The sequence below is a fragment of the Drosophila bipectinata genome, chromosome 3L (genome assembly GCF_030179905.1).
Source record: "Drosophila bipectinata strain 14024-0381.07 chromosome 3L, DbipHiC1v2, whole genome shotgun sequence".
Lineage (NCBI taxonomy): Eukaryota > Metazoa > Arthropoda > Insecta > Diptera > Drosophilidae > Drosophila > Drosophila bipectinata.
In genome coordinates, this window is record NC_091738.1 from 15,537,443 (window position 1) to 15,555,006 (window position 17,564).

Below are 17,564 nucleotides of genomic sequence, written 5' to 3' on the forward strand. Positions count from 1 at the left end.
CAAATAATGATGCACTTGAAAAACTTATCCGTGAGTGTGGGTGGGTGTGTATACACAACAACAGTGGTAGAAGTTGCAAAAAAAAAAAAAATTGTAGGTATATATCATTAAAAGCTTACCCTGCTCGTGGAACATCGCTTTATTAGAGCCAAAGAACCAAGCCGCCTCCTTGCCGACATCCATGCCATTAATATTTCATTTAACGCTGCAATTGTCCCAAGAGCAATACATCCAGTCGCCACCCACTCCTCCGCTCTGTTCCACTGCTCCTGGCTTACACCTACACCGCCCCTAAATAGCCCTAAAATGTTTAATTCATTTTATGCGATTTCATTCAGCTTGGGTTTTAATTATGAGCAGAGAGACCAGTGCTGACGCCGCCTGGAGTGGAGTGGATAGTCGGCCGCAGAGGAGCTGAGGTTCATGGGACAGGGGCAGGTCAAATAGGGGGGCAGGCACTACAAAAAATATTTTAATAATTTTCTAGAGATTTTTAAGAAACATAGTTTCATTGACCTTATCTTTGAGCTTTTACCACAAGTCTAAAAAAAATGTTAACCCTGTGAATCCTTTAGATTCAGTCTCTTTTAAGTCTCTTATATATTCTAAATACTATTTATTACCTATTTTTTTTTGCAGTGCTTTAATGTTGATACCAAGCAACTGACTTGTGTAATTTGTGCATAAGTTTCATTTACTTTGGGGGCGACATAATCTTCAGTTGCTTACTCCGGCCCCACGGCTAATGTCGACTGGCTCCTGCCACCGCCTGGCCCATATCCTTCGGCCCATTCATAGCCAGATCCTTGTGCATCCTCCGCCACTCCTGGCGGCAGTGTCAGCCGCATTGGGCGTTGGCTGATGGCTAAGGCAGCTCCTTCTCTCTTGGCCCTCGAAAATAAAAAAATTGTCTCAATGGCCTTGCCCGCTCGTTCGGCGCTGGTCTGGTCTGGTTTGGTCTGTGATTATGCACTTGATGTGATGTGCATAAAGCTGAATTTTAATTACGAGTAAATATTTAAACCATTAAGCTCGAAAAGTATGCTGCAGGCTAAGCAAAAGTCGCCGGAAAACAACTGTATAGCTGGGGAAAGGGGCCACTCAGAGGAGAGCTGGGTTTTCTGGGCGCCAAGTAGTTAATGTCCTAAGCGAAGAAATTAGAACGCACTCGAGGATGAGTAGCAGGATGCAGGAGGGAACGAATTTGGAAACATAATTATATGGCTTATGGCGGATCGTGACCAGAAGTTGACAATCTGTAAAATGGAACCGAACACTCCACCCAGTAATTACTTAATTGGATTGCTGGGTTTCGGAAGACGAAGGAAGCTTGAGCGGGCTTTCATGCATCAAGATATGAAGAGAATTTCTGTAATCTGTACTCTCTAGAGGCAAACAACGAACTATTAATTAAATGAATGCAACTGTAGAGGCTTTAACAAATATATGAATATTCAATCGAATATCAATGCGAATTCGGGAACTTTCCGCATGTATTTTTGTATTTTTCATTACTTTATTAATTCTGTGATTATTTGTACAGGAGCCAGGGAGAAATATAATATTAATTGTTCCACTCGGGGTCTGGGGCACTCAATTAAAAGTTTCAACATCGACCATCAGACGATGTTGGGAGTGTCGATAACAGTGGCGGTCGAAAGTCTGTGTACATGGGTAATCAATGCAAATAAACGGGAATCACTCATCGATCGATGTTAATAAAAAATAAAAATCTGAATAAAAGTGCGAGGCAACAAAACTTTCCAACAAAGCAGTAAAAAAATGGCGGAATATACAAATGGGAAAAATAATTCCATTTCAATGGCGAGGGAGGAAAAAATCTGAAGGAGATGGAGGTCCTTTAACAATCGCTTGGCTTTTTTTTTTTGCTGTTTGTTAGCTGTTTGCCTGCTGCCTGCTGATTATGTGTATTTGCATGCTAAAGCAGTTGTCCTGCGGTGCCTGGCCACGATGGAGTGGCCCACCCACCCGTCACCCTCTTGTCTACGCGTTTTTAACGTAATTTCCATAAAACATTTTGTTACTTATTTATCTTAATTAAAATAAATTTACATTTTTCTAATTTAAGAGCGCGACGAAGGAAAAACAACAGCATTTCCAACTAGCCGGTCGTGGCCCCCGGCCCCGCCCACTTTGGGGCATTAGAGAGCGACATTTTCTTAACAAGCCAAAAGGACATTTGCTGTCCCCCGAGGAGCCAACGAGAGCAGGGAGCGAGACGAGTCCTTGCACAAAGGCTCCCAACGAAACACAACAAGAGTCGAAGGAAAAAAATGAGGGAAAAACTCTGGAAAAAGTCGACGTAATGGAAAGTTGCCCGGGCAGCTCTCCGCTCGGGTCTCATTAGCGCTGGTTGCCACGGGACTGAGGCAACCAAAGCCTGAGACTTCGTCCAGGACACTTCTAAGGAGGCAGGTCCCCGGACCCGCAACCCAGGACCCGGCCAAGGCACAAAATTAAAAGCTGATGAGCGTGAATGTTGGGCAAAATAAAAAGATTTCTTCACGTATTTGCGTAGTTTGTGCCTGGCATTTTTTTGCTCCTCCTTACCTTCCCATTAGCATTGGAAGGAAAATGCGACAGGAAATATGAGCAGCAAATGGAGTGGATGGCAGGGAAAAAGGACCTTCGATAAAAGCTGATGATGGTCACTAGTTGATGTGCACTTAGCAGATACATAGATACAACATACAGTGACAGAAAACAGAATGGATAATTAGATTAATTAAGTGAATTTTAAGGTGGTTGTGTAGGCTTTAAGAAATGGGAAGATATTGAGAATATTAAGTATGTTGATGCTAAATTGTGGTATGTCTTATATGAGGTTTCTTTTATAAAATAACTTAATGGTGGTAGAACTAAATAATACACCTTAAAATCAATAGGGAGCTAATATTAGTACTAATATAGACCATATAGTACTAAGATAAGGTTTCTTTTATAAAATATCTTAATGGTTTTTGAACTTAATATCAAAATGAAGCATTAGTACTAATATAGACCATATAGTACTCATATACATCCTTTAGATACATGGTACAAAAATATAAAATATTATAGCCAGGTACAGTAACCCCACTGATGACTAATTATTAGCCTGACATTAGCCGCCTTGTTGGCCCTCAACAGTGAACCGTCAAGCAAATCGGCAATAAATCAAAAATCAATACAGTCAACGCCATTTTGCATTTGCTTTAGTGGGGGAGGTGGGCGGTTGGAGGTGAAAGCGACAACTGAAAACCAATACAAAGGCCATAAGTGAATCTGTGTGAGCCCGGGCTGGTTCTCTCCATCTCCGTCTCGTTCCCACCAGGCGACTGTCTCTGTCTCCATCACCGCCTCCAGTGACTGACACAAGAAATGTTAGAAAAGAAACAAGCCAGGAGGAAAAAAATAAAAAAAACCTTCCACCCGCCGCCACAGGACGAAATCCTGAATAATATTGTGGGAGGAGTCAAGCCAAGGGAAGCTTGAAAAGAAGCTGCGCTGGAGAAAAAGAAAAATAAAAAATAAATTCAAAGCAAACGAGACTAAAATTATAAAAATTGCCCTCCTGGTGGTGCCTGTGGAGAATCCACTTTTTTTCCAGCCCACTCCAACTTTTTCCACTGACGGCAACGGCAATGATGATGATGATGGTGAGATGGTGATGAGGGCCAAGGACCAAGGACCAAAACGAAACGAAACGAAACGAACGCGATTCCAATACGGGACATCAACGTCACCCGGGGGTGGCTGGTCCGATTTTGTATTTGAGTTTGAGTTCGAGTCCATATCCTGTTCCTGAGGGTGGTACATAATGCCCTTCCTCTGACACCCCCTCTCCTTTATATATGCAGGACTCGTTGTATATATATACAATCGCTTCTTCGCCTTGTGTATACACTATATAGCAGTGGCCCGCAGCGTCAATGGACCAAAATAATAACGACTAACGGCCTGTTAAGGGAAAATGCAACGAGCTGGCAGGGGGGGTTTGGGTAAAATAGCAGAGGCTGGGATGTGGTGGGGCAGGACTCTCAGTGGTGGGCAGTGGGGGTCGGATGGCCAAGGTTTTTTAAGTGGTAGCGCGTGACGTGCCCAACGGAGATGTACATAGGAAGAAATGCGATTTAATGTTTTATATTCAATTTATGAAAATTTTGGATTTGGATTTTGTAAAGAAATATAATAAACATTTAAATACTAAGTAATAAAAGTGTACTAATTTTTAAAAACCTCTTCAGATTATAATCATTAGCTAAAGCTTTTTAGAATAAGTGTTAAAGGAGTTAGAGATGCAATAAAAATAAAAAAAAAATAGTCTCTAACTTGTTTAAAAATTTTTAGTTGCTTTTAGACTCTTGCCACTCTTAAAGGACATTATTTTTCAAGTGTATCTAAGGACTGGGGAAAACTGCTCCTGCTGACGTGGTATTTGCCAGCTCCGACTCTGATCGGTTGCCCGCCATGGCAAAACAAATTTTTATACCCCACCCCACGCCAGCCCGGCCCGTACTGACTTCCCCCCACCCACTTATTTGCACACAAAACTCTTGTTACTAGCTGCCATTATGATTTTGAAAAGCCATTGGCAATGCCATTCCACCCCAGCCACCCCATCCACCCACCCCGGCCACGGCTTCACTTTTTTGCTCATTGAAAAACTGTGAAATTTTATAATAAGCATTTTTCTTTTTTTTTTTTGATGGTTTTTCTCTCTTTTTTGGTTGTTGCTGCCAGATTATTGTCGATGATTGTGATTGCGTTTCATGTTGTTCCTTTTATTACCAGGTCAGAGCGGGGAGAGTGTAGGAAAATGGCAGAAATTATGGGGGACATGGGGGTTTGAGGTGGCTTGCCTCCCCCTCTTTGTATAGCGATTTTTTTCAAACTGCTCTTATTTTTTTTTGTGAACTGCGGTGCTGTAATATTCCTTTCGAAAAAAATATTATTTTGTTTGCCTCGTGTGCTCCTCTGCGCCAGCTTTGGACGGATTTTTGTGCTCGGCCAGGCGCTATTGGTCTCCATTTAAGCTTATTAATTTTAAATGCGATTTTTAATTAAATATTATCAAAGCGTGTCGAGGGCGTCATTAAGCATGGTAGCAATTGGCAAAAATACTGCAGGAGCGGGAAGGATGAGGATTTCTTTTAAGAGGTCGTTAAAGTCATCACTAATCAGCTACCAGAAAGGTTTTTTTAATTATCCTTGTAGGTGGTTCTCAAAAGGGCAAAGAATTGATACGACATGCTAATGACCTGTAATACAAAAATATATATTTTCTTATTATTAAAATAAAAAAAGATTGGTTTAACCTTCATGTAGGTAACTAGGGAAATGGGCGGAAATGTAGGTGGCCTTATAGAAGCTGGTTTTTGGCTGCGTTTAATCAAGAGCTTCAGCATTCCGCAGTAGTTTTTGTCGCACTGGAACCATTTTTGATTATAAGCTGCATCTCCTACTTTAAGGCTCTGAAAATTGCAGAAAAAATTAAAAAAAAACAGCCTCAGACTTAATAAATATTCAAGTCACCGCTGCTATTAAACTATCTCCATAGTAGCACACCAGAAAGACTTGAACCATTGAAGTCATTAGGAATATGCAATAAATAATGATTACTTCCACGGTGGACTCGGTGACCTGAAATGCTATGAAGCAGATTTGCATGGAGGCCATCAGGAAGTTCAGGAGCAGGGAGAAGCTATACAAGTCATTGACGTGTTCACAGAGCCTGTACGTGTACAAATATTTATTCTTAAATTCCATAAAATAAACCCACGTTACCTCAAACACTTGTCATGATATCTTATCATGGAAATGAGAAACTCCTTGTTCTCCTTAATAGCTCCTGGGTGGCAAGGGTGCTCCTCCAGACGCATGGATATGTATTCAAAGTGCATGCAAATCTGGGTGATGACCACCACCAGAAGGAGATCAGCACACAGGAAAGCTATTCCCGCCAAGTAGGCTCCATGGGCGATGTCCCAATACATGATCCAGTAGACCACGTTGCTACTGGTGGCGTCGAAGGGAAACCAGATTAGAAATCCGAAATTTCGATCGAAGGTCTCGTAGCCAAGGAATTGAAACTTTACTGTGGCCTTGATCGCAGGATAAAATGAAAAAGTAGTGGTATAAGCCAAGCAGAGGAACGTGAATATGTTAATGACCCTCTTCATGGTCTGCTCAAACCTAGACATCTTGTACTCCTTTTGCTTTTTGAGGGTCTTGGGATGCATGTCCTCCAGTTCGTCCAGGAGCTGGATCAGGGTCTGCTTGTGATAGACCATGGCGAACTGCTTAAAGTCGGCCACCAGGGAGAAGCCGATGCAAGGAGCCACGGCAATGGCCAACCGAATGGTTTCAAAGTCCTGGATGGAGTTGTAGAAGAACACGAGCTCTCCGATCACCAGCAAGTTGAAGTTTATAAACCCTGCATAAAGATAGATCTTCAGCAGAAGGGATCTTAAAGGATTCTTCGATCGATGCGCGTAGATGTCCTCGCCAATGCTCCTGTAGAACTGTACTGGCACTCTCATCATGTCCTCAAATGTCCTGGCTGTATTATCCTCTGACTTTTCCATATTTTCGGTAACTTTTCCACTGAGTTTTCGGGCAGGAACTGTTTGTGGTCGATTCACGGCATTTGGCTTATATAGAGTGGGCGCTTGGTGGGCGTGTCTGGCAAGTTTTTGTGCCCCATCATGTTGCGCCTTGGAAAGTGTTGATAATTGTGCCTAAACTTTTAACTAACCAATGTAATTAGCTGTGAACTTTTCCCACTCAGTGTGTAGGATTTACCGGCTGAAAAGTTTCCCAAAGAACTGGAAACCGGACACGGCCTTCATCGGCGGCTAATCAACGTGAATTGCAACAAAAGATTTGGCCATCTTGGCACCTGTTCTCATTAAACTAGGAAAAGTTTTAAATATACGAAATAGCTCCTCTTTTAAACCCTAGGCATTATTGCCTTAAAAGATATCCCATTAAATACAATCCTAATAAACCTTTTATATCCCCCTCGGGCCGTGCCAACAAAGGAAGCTAAAGGTGTGGCCCTGGACAAGGACTGCTTTGGGCCATAATGAATGTGTTGAATGAAATGAAAATAATTTTTCTTGTTATCCTGCCTCCCCGGGACACAAATTGAGCGGAAAATAACTAATAAAGTCGGACGTGGACCAAGGCCATGAATAAAATGCAAGACTCCCAGGCATTTGCCAAGATTACGGAAGAGAAGGTGGTCCGAAGGAGGAGCTCTAGGATGGTGGCATAAAGGAGCCGAACGAGTCGAAGGCAACCAGCCATGGACCATCAGGCTGTCAAGGATGAGGCTGCTCTGGGTGGGGTGGTCAGAAGGTTTCCTTCTCTCCGGGCACGTGCAAAATGGCAACTCAAATTGAAATGCTGCCGATGCCACAATGGGTAATTTTCATTTCAATTTTCACAGTTTTCCCCTCCAACCCACTACTCCTCTTTTGAGCTGACAATTTTTTGCTCATTTGCAGTTTGCATTTGAGAATTGAACTTGTGCCCCAAGCGAACAATGATGTTTTTCAGATGATGATGGAGTAGGATTTCAACTTTACTTTTTTTTGTGATTATTTTTTTTTTTTAGTTTTGTTGGCATCTTCGAAGGGGCAACTTTATTCCGGCAGCTGCGTGTGGCAAGAAAAAGTTTGTTGGAAAATGTAGAAAATGTTTGCAACATATTGAAAACTCGTTGCATTCTTCACCGTTGTTGCCCCGGGAAACTTTTAGGCTAGTCCCTGGATTTAATAAAGCACCGGATGGTGAGGGGGATATTTTCGGGAGGAGTGTTATGGTCTGTCGCATTTGAAAAGATTACAAAATATGCGTTGATAGGTGACATGTTTCTTGGAGATTTTTATAAGCTTAGAACCAAATATAATCTTTCTTTAAGTGAATTTAATTTAGTATTAGTAACAATAAAATAAAAACAAAAACAAATAGCTTTTGCTTTTCCAACTCGCCTTTTAAATTACTTCGATTAATTAGCAAAGCTGCCAGAAATGGCAATCATTTTGCAATGATTTTAAATACTCCATTTGGATCACAAAAATTTTAAAAACAATTAATACGTACTAAAATTTGCATGTATTAGTAACATGGGTTGCCAAGTAAGTATTTACGCCACATTAAGTATAGAGTTGCCAATGTATTAGACCCTATTTCATTTAAAAAAAATTTTAAATGGCTTTAAAAGTGTGACCAATTAGCATACAAACACTTTCGACAAAACGTGTTAAGCATTGGTAACATTTTGATGAGGAATTTTTTTTATATAAAAAGACAAGACTGTCCCTATTATGGTCAGTTGTTTGCGGGCCTTGGGGCCTTCAACAACTCCCAAAGAATCTTCTTTGGTTTTTTAATTGGGTTCTGATTTGCTTATTTATATTTATTTATATTTTTTTTTTTAATCCGTTTTTATTTTTTTTTTCCACTACGTCGTCCTCCTCACCAATTAATTCCTCCCAGGTCATGGGTGTCTTCGGTTTCTTTAGCTTCTTCAGATTCTTTGGCGTCTTTAGCTTGTCGGTGGTAACGATAGTAACATTCTAGAAAAAAAAACAAATTAATGGCAATAATTACAAAATAAACATTAAATACTTACGCAGTTGCTTATATTAAACATATTAATAATTATTTTTAATGAAAAATGAAAATGAAAAAAAAATGAAAATAAAAATGAACTGAAAATGAAAATGTTGCAAATTTTATCAATTTTTTTATTCAATTGCAATGAACCTTTTATCGAACGAAAAATTCTTTGATTCTTTTAGTGTCTAAAAGACTAATTAATTTGATCTAATTATTCTTGTTATTCTTATTCTTATTATTCTTGTTAGTACTAATTTATGAAAAATGTAAATTGATCTTAAATATGTATATGCATATAAATATATAAAAATGGAATTATAATCAATATTAGAAAATTAGAATATTAAAATAGGGTCTAATATTGGCAACTCTATACTAAATATGGCGTAAATACTTACTTGGCAACACATGTTACTAATACATGCAAATTTTAGTACGTATTGTTTTGCAAATTTTTTGTGACCAAAATGGAGTATTTAAAATCATTGCAAAAAATAGAATTCAATTTATCAAAAGATTTTCAAACATGGATAGAAAAAGGAAAAGCCAATCTTCGAGAGGGGTTCACCATCCTTGAGAGCAATCTCAACTTTGTAATGGACGAACCCTTTTTTTTAATTTTCGATGAATTCCACATGAAAATGTCTATAAATTAGTTTATTTATTTAATTTGGAATTTTCATTTCCACTCAAACAATATTCCACTCAGTCTCCCCTTAATTTCCAGGAGAACTTTTGGTGAGCAGTCTATGTTTTTTTGGGACTCTATGTTTCCAGCTCGCCCCTTTAAAAAATTGCACTTTCTCCTCTTCATGAGTGTTCTCAGCGGTGGTGTGTCTCTGCTAATAAAGCGGGAACACTTTTTATGCCCGTAGAGGGCGCTCGTATACCCCTTTAAGGATATTTGTTTTCTATGATTTTTTATTTGCTCTATTAGTTTATTTTTATGTCGTTAGTTTAGCGCTTCTCACACTAGATGTCCTTTCACAAAGGACCTCAAATCCCTTTTTCCCAAATCACCGTCCTTTGAGCTGCTTACCATCCACAATTTTGTGTTTTTTGTTGCAAGCCTCTGAAGAGCTGCACTTAAGCGCAGATTTTAATTACTTTCCGGCCTACTGGCAACGGAAGGCGCACACACTCTGGCAAGGATCCTTGCGAAAAGGGTTTCCATTTGTTTTGGACTTGGACTGGGCTGGGAGATGGGGTAACATCCTTTTTGCAACATTTAGAGAATGCATTTATCTGACGGACCCTTGGATCCTGGAATCTGCCATCTGAATTAGCCGCTCGCCTTTGTCGCCGGCAGGACGAAGGCAAAGAAAAGAGTACGCCTCAAGTGCAGGGCATTATGTATTCATGGCTAAAAGAAAAGCTACATGTGAGCGGGAGGACCGGGGCCGGGGCGGTGCCAAGAAACGGTGGGCAAGTGCACTTAGCAGCTTGTAGACGCCCCAGTTGACGTTGCCACACGCACACGAATGCCACCGCCGGCTGCCACTTGGGGGTTGTTTTCTTCAAGCCATAAAAAATTCGCACATGAGCACGACACAAATACACACATAAAAAACTAGACAATGGCGTTGGCCAGAATGTGGGGGGGTGGAGTTGCAACAGAGTGGTTGCTTGCAACCCCTGCCTGCAATTTTCAAATGGCTCAAACGCTCAAGGCGCAACAACAGCAGCTTCATGTCCATGTCCTGGCCGCTTTTGTTGCAGTTCTGACCCCCATCCAGACTACATGTGGTATGCCCCCACAGTCGTGTAATCACAAACATGCAACAAAAGCCAAAAACAGGCTCAAGTTAATGACTTGGCAACATGTTGAGAACGCAACGAGAGCCGAGAGGACAACTCGGATGCAGTGCCAAAAGGATATGCACTGAAATAAATTCTAGAACTAACATACAAGTAGAGCCAGCCTCAAGTCCTTTATAAGCTCTGAATTTTTTTCAAGTGCATCTTCAGTCTCTGGAAAGCTGGGAACCTAGAGATGGATGCGGGATATGCACCTGCATTTTATTGCATCCTGCCGGAAAAGCAAACAATGCCCCTTTGTCTAGGCCCCCGTCTATATAGATAAACGCATACCCAGTGGCAGCTGTTGTTGTTTGGCCAAGAACAATTCCCATCACAACGCAAACTCAAAGACGGCCAAATCGCGATGATCTTGATGGCTAATTGAGCTGGGCCATCTGGGAGGGGAAAAAAAGATTTGTCCCCGATGCGCTTTAACCGGAGAATTGTTTACCATACCGGAGAGGTTGTAGCCCAGGCCATCTGTGGCTCAAATGGAGTCCGGACCCCCGTTCTCTCGGGGGTGTCACGCATGCGCCTTTGTCACCCGTCGAAGCCATGTCAACACTTTGCCTGTTCGGTGAACAAAAAAAAACCCATTTTTGGGCAAATAACTTGCTCAGGAAATCCCGTTATCGACGATGGCCTAAAGAGTTGTCATTCAGTTGTCGCGGCAGACCACCGCTGGAGATTTCAGCTCACCGGAGAAGACCTCTCTGTCGCACACCATCTCATCGGTCTCCATCGATGTCTCCTGTTCTTGTCAGGCCGATGGGGACTCCGACTCCGTCTCCAAGTTTGTCGTTCGGTCTGCGGCGTGTTGTCGTCTGCAAATTGTTCGCGTCGCTATTATCCAGGGGCATCAATCTCCCGCCAATTGACAGGCCTGCTCCACTCACCCTCCACCTCACCCAGGTGGTACCCCCTCCCCCACTTGGCCATCACTGTGACAGCCTTTTTATGGCCAAGACGAAATTATTTACTCAGCAAACCAGCCGCCACCGCAATTGTCAACCCGGGAATTGGCCAGCACTGAGATCGCCTTCTCGTATGTCGTATCCCGCCCCCCTTATTCCTGCCATTCCCCCCCTTTTTGTGGCAATTTGATTTGTTGGCAGTTTTTCTGTAAATTGCTGCAAGTCTGCCTTTTGTCTCGTTGCTTAATTTAATTTGTATTTCGGCCCAGGCGTATTTATGGTTAGTTGGCGGTCTCGACTTGATTTTCTTCATTGGTTTTTTTTTTTGTCTTTTCTGATTGACGGTTTTGGTTTTGGTCTCTTGGCAGGATTGGCAGCAAAAGGTGGCAAGTGTCAGGAGTACAAAAATGACAATATGAATGTAAATTATTGTAAAGTTAATTGTGATTGAGATGGAGCTTAAGACTTGGATTTTAGAGAGCTTTTTACTAATTAGGATTTTATTATTAAAATTAATATAATAAATCATAAGCTATAACTCTACTTTAAACTCTACTTTTAAGTCACTTTTCTTTTAAAAGAATATATCCCCTTTTCTGCCTTTTTCAGCTTCATCAACTTTAAGCTGATTTTGCGGTCATAACTGGGAAACCCTGCTCTGCCTCCAGCCCCTGTGAAACCCAAGGTCTCGAAACAACAGCAATCCACCAACTTTTCCATATCAATGCCAGGCCAACAAAAAAAAAATAAACGAAAAAAAATGAAAAAATAAAATCAAAAGAGGAAACAGCAAGCCAAGGCCCCTCGAAGAGGTAAAGGGCTGGGGCGGAAAATTGGGGAAAAATAGAGGAAAACTGAGAGAGGAGGTGGTGGGCTGGCCGGTTCGTTCCATTGCATTTCCGTTGCTTTTGACGCGGTTTTTCCCACACACTGCTGCATGCAACAAAAGCGTGGAAAACAAAAACAAAACTTTTGCCATTTTTAATTACAGCTCTGAAAAGCGCCGAAAAAAATTCGCAGTTTGCTTTAATTACCGCGCGAAAAGCGAGACAGAATGAAAAGAGAGTGGGATAGAAGGAGTTGGGGGCTGGTGTGGGGGCTGTTTTCCGCGCTTTTCCATTTTTTTTTCTTTTCTCTGATGAGGCGCACTTTGATGAAAGAATTGCAGCGACGACGCAATTATGGCAACATGCAAATAAAGAAAAGCGAAAATAACTCTCGTACTTGAAGGTAGCAAGGTAGCAACAACTCCATTTTTTTTGCCACTGCCCCTCGAGCTCTTGGTTGGCTGCTCGGCAAGTGGAAGTGCATTGAGGCATGCAACGGAACAGAACAGAAGCGGCACTGCCACATTGCCACATCCACTCTTACAGCTGCCGCTGCCACTGCCATTGCCACTGCCCCATGCACTTTAACATTGCCGCGCAATCCAAGAAGAGGGGGCTCTACACTCCTGCATATAATATAAAACGAATAAGAAATGTACTTCGCATGGCCGCCGCTGCCACGCCCCCAAGTCCATATTCTAGAATTAATGAAGAATACACCCTGGGAATTTAAACTCGAAATATTTTTAACAAATTTTAACAAAAAAACAAAGTCTGGCACTTTAATTTCTTAATTCAAAGTTTCATTTCAAGAATATCATATGGAAAGTATATTCCCTGGGAAACCTAGTCCTAGACATTCAATTTTCAAAGAGCTAGAGTAACAGAGGGGGTGGAGGGCTCATAATTATGCTGACAAGAGCTTTCTGGCCCCGACTTCTTGCCAAGGCCCAGTGCAATGGAAATGTCATTAATATTCGCGCCCATTAAAATCGACGCCAAGCGGAAAAGCCCCCAAAGGGCAGATAGATAGATGGGAGAGGTAACATCATTGCACTTTGAATGGGCTTCATTAGTGCGGTTTATTGAAACGCCGACTACTGCCTGCATACAGATAAATACAATTCCAAGTAGATAGATGGATAGATAGATAGATAGATGGTTGGATGCGGATGCCGTGGATCCCTCAGATACAATTGCAAAAAATTAGTAACCAACTTACCGGCTGAAGTGGACATCCATTGAGTTACGGCCACAATGGCACTGATCGGATCTGAAGTGGCTCACAGTGGCCAAGTAGAGGCTGAATGAAGCCAATAAACGAGTCAATAGCAAAAATTGTACTATGAAGTGAGAATATTGAAGAGTTCATGGCAAACACAATTACGAACCTAATGAGCAAATTAATCAAAATGAATTGGGGGGGAGAGTATTTATTAAACACTAATAAGATGGCTTAAATGGTTAATAAAGTTGTCTTGTATCTCTGAGTTACAATTTCATTTACAAGAATAAATATTTTCCTTCCCAATCTACTTTGTTGCCAATTTCAATTAGTCCATCTGTTTTCTGACTTTTTCTCCCCTCGTGGCTTTTATTTGAAATGAGCTTACATCAATTTTAATTACCATCTTAAGACGTCCCTTCGCCATTCTTAGCTACGCCCTTCCGAATTATCTTGGCCATCACTTGCAGCGTGCGTTGAAATAATTTGCGTTAATTTTTTGGTATTACCAAGTAACTTCTTTTTTTTTTTTTGGCACTGTCTCTGCTGGCCGGGACTTTCAAATGGTTACTCTTTAAGGAGGTTGAACCGGCGCCTGCAAGGGGCAATTAATCATAAGCTTCCCCTCCCAAAAAAACAACAGAACCAAACAAAAAAACTGTTCCGCTTTTGGGATGGGGACTCGGTTCCTTTTTTTTTGGCCCGAAAATGTAAACAAAATGCACGCCCCGTCGTCATGCGGATCGTCATCGGTGTCTGGCGCAGACAAATGGTTGGCCAAATGGCTAAATGGCCAATGGGCCAATGTGACTGCCAACTGCAGTTCCAGTTTTTATTTTGCAGCTCTGGCCCTGCTGGCTTTGGCAAGAAATGTGCTCGTGATATGGAACGAGAATAGGTAGCTTTAGTTTTTAGAAATAACCAAGTAAACGAACTTTTTTATAGGCCATACATTGATAAAAAAGTAAGCTATTTTTTGCTTAAAATTCCTTATCAAATGCATCACAAAAATTCAATCATTTGTTGGGCTTGTTTTTGGATTAGCTGCTTGGAAGTCGTTTATTTTTTCCATGTTTTTTTTTCTGCAGCCAGGGCTTAATGCTTAATGCGCTCTAAACATGCAAATTGGCTCATTATTAGCCACGTTTTCGGCTCCTATTCATGGGTGCGACTTAATTAGCCTGGCTAATTGCAAGGCGCTACCGTTTGCCGTCGCTCCGGTTTATTGCCTGCTAATTGAGCTCCACCACTCGAAAGTCAGGAGGCTTTGTTTCTTTTCTACTATAAATAACTTTTTTTTGTGTGTTCTCTGACCCGGCTCATTTCGATTTCGGTGAATTTTTGAGGCGAGTTTATGATGCTTGAAATTGATTTTGGCTTAAAAGCGCAGGTTGCATTCGAGGCCATTTGGTTAACGAGATGAGTAGCTATTTGAACAAAGGAGCACCAAAATTAACATGTTTGTTTAGAAAAGCTGTCTCAATGGCAAGAAGAGCTATCCTACCCTGTAATAATCCACCACTTGACTGACTCCTTGTAACATATAATTACGATTCATGAGAGTCAATTGCAGAAACAATTAAAATGGCAAACCCTCCGGCAGGCTGACAAACTGACAATGCAAATTAGCACTTATCCCATTGATTATTGCCAATTGCCAATCGATTCCGTCTCACTCTCTGAGACCAAAAGGGATAATAAAACGATTGCCATTCAGGGGGTAACACAAAAAAGGAGGCAGAGAGTGCCACAACAAAGGCAAACAAACCGATGTCCTGTTGCAAAATGAACAAAAGAGGCAACAGCCTCTGAACGTTGCAATTAAGCCGAATAGATCTCTGGGTGTCTGCAGCCCAGTCTCCCAGGATATAGATTCCTCTGAGTGTATTATCCCTGTGACTGCATTTGCATAATTTCCATATAATTCTCTGTCGCCCGTTTGGAAAAATAACATCGAACAACAAAGGGAAAGGGTTTCGCTTCGATCGCAAAACAGGGAATATATCTCTATGCAAATTTCTGGCGGCTGCGGCGTGTGAAAATACTATGCCGCTTACAGAGTCAAGGCAGCTGCTCCTGCCAGGTTTTAGTTATAATTTTTTTTTGTCCATACCTTTGATGCTGTTGATACTTCGCACCTTGGATATAGAATAGAAGACTCCTCTTCTCTGTTTTCACTGCAGTCTATAAATATTCCGGCCCTGCATTGACAGGCCCGCGGAAAAACTGTTCCCTGGCCAAAGTTTTCATGCTGCGACAGCTTAAAACAATAAAACGTAGAGGGGAAAAAAATAAACCCCATGAAAAAAACTAAAAAGCCGGGGCAATAGAAGAAAAGTGGAAAAGCGGGAAAAGTTAGCGAATCATTTGGCGTTTTGTGTTACGCTGATTTGCCGCCACGGCAGCCGCCACAAGTTGCAACAACTTGCCGAAGCATTTAAACTTTTTGCACCACAAAATGAACTGCGTGGCAGCAACTGACATCATTGAATGCGTTCTGGAATTCCTAATCTTGGAGAAATTTTGGTAACTAAAAAAAAAAAATCTATCTAAACGATTAAGTAATATAACTATTAAAGATTGACCCAAATATGCTTATTACTGGTTGAACTCCAACGAATAATAATTCTCCTACTTTAGGAGCTCCTACGTTAGAAATAATTCTTTAAATAATCTATCCAGGATTTAGTTATTATATTTATCAACCTGCATAATAATCTCTAAACAAACTCACTTAGAACAACTATAAAATAAATAAAAATCCTATTAATCCAAGCCCCTTCTTTAAAACACTATTCATTTTCTCTACTTCTTAGTTATTCCTGTTAGCCCAGTTCCTTTTTGGCAGCCAACTTGTTGTCCTTTCGATCCAATATCAAGGACACACCAACACTCAGGCCCTGAAGGATACACAGAAAACTTTTCAGCCACGCCCCCCATTTCCAGAGTTAAATTAATTAAAAACTTTGCCTCGAATTGCTGAGAACCTGTTACAAGTGACGGAAAATTGCTCCACCGGCAGGCGCCAAAGAGAGTAGGTGAGAAAGTGCCAGAGAGAGCTGGAGATAGTGAAATAAAGAGAGAGAGAGTGAGGGATAAAAAGTCCTTTCAGAGAGTGTTAATTGCATTAGCGGCCGAGAACTTTGACCCCCAAGCTCCAATTTGCGGTCAGCGACATTTTTGAACACTTTCATAACGAGAACAGACAAGCGCCATCTGCTGGCCATTTTGCGCGGCACATGGGCCCACCCACTGGCCATAAATAAATGTTAATAAACTTTTATTTTTAAATGAAAAAGGGGAAAAAAATAAAATATTTGAGTTAAAAATTTTAAAAAATAATTATAATATTAGCAATATATTTATTTTAATAAATAATAGGTTTCATAAATTCTTTAAATATATTAGACTCCCTAAATTCTATAAATTAAATTAACAAATATTTACAAATTTAAGAAACCCCCTTCTGCCCAAGCCTCTGGAATGTTGTCGCAGTTTTCCGACCGTCCTTGGCCATCTTCTTTTCTTCCTCGCTTTTGGCCCGTGACAGTGAAAATGATAGCAAGGAAAAGGACAAGGCAAATGGCTAATTAGGTTTTTGGCCCGAGCTTCCTTGGTGACGTCACCGTTTTGGGCGTAATTCGGTGTAAAATGAAATTAGAGGGTGGTGGGTGATGGGTGGACGCGGGTCCTGGGTCGGGCAAAGCTTTATAATGAGTTTTTGTTTTTATTTTGTTTGGGTCCGGGTGTCTCTGGGTTCTACTAATTTGCATTTCCCGTATTCTGGTCAAGGTCAATGTCGACATAAATTCACAGACGGATCGGGGTCAGCGGGAAAAAAATGAGGAAAAAGGCGAGCTCACTTTAATGAGGGTCAGTGGCTTTTAAAAGTGTTTGAATATCAGTTGAAATAAAGGGTGTTTTTTGAGTAAAATAAAGTAAATACATTACGATTTTGATAGGATTTCTTTTAAAAAACCCTTATCCAAGATACACATATAATATTTTCTTGAACAACCCCAATTATTCTTTTATTTTCGTATTTGAAAAGAAACTTTTGTCTGACTTGTTCCCTTTTCTTTTTTTGCATCTGAACCACTTGAAACGCTTTCAATTTTAAGCTCTCCCCTATTGAAGGACTATACTTCGTCTTATTTGGGAATAACTTAA

The 17,564-nt window shown here is 41.0% G+C and overlaps 1 protein-coding gene across 1 annotated transcript; it reads right to left on the reverse strand.

Annotated features, from left to right (window-relative positions):
* Positions 1-5,201: 5,201 nt before the first annotated feature.
* On the reverse strand, positions 5,202-6,611 carry Or67c (Odorant receptor 67c). The gene is made up of 4 exons (XM_017232725.2): positions 5,788-6,611; positions 5,536-5,734; positions 5,319-5,474; positions 5,202-5,261 (listed from the first exon to the last, which is right to left on the reverse strand). Exons 1-4 carry the CDS (start codon positions 6,585-6,587, stop codon positions 5,202-5,204), a joined length of 1,215 nt encoding a protein of 404 aa, XP_017088214.2. The 5' UTR covers positions 6,588-6,611.
* Between the last annotated feature and the right edge of the window lie 10,953 nt (positions 6,612-17,564).

Bases quoted from the DNA above. Each gene is read 5' to 3' on its own strand.
- Or67c (XM_017232725.2), bottom strand. From the start codon at position 6,587: ATGGAAAAGTCAGAGGATAATACAGCCAGGACATTTGAGGACATGATG. The intron at 5,735-5,787 runs GTAACGTGGGTT...GTACACGTACAG, and splicing joins TATCATGACAAGTGTTTGAG to GCTCTGTGAACACGTCAATG. The intron at 5,475-5,535 runs GTGACTTGAATA...TGCAATTTTCAG, and splicing joins GAGATAGTTTAATAGCAGCG to AGCCTTAAAGTAGGAGATGC.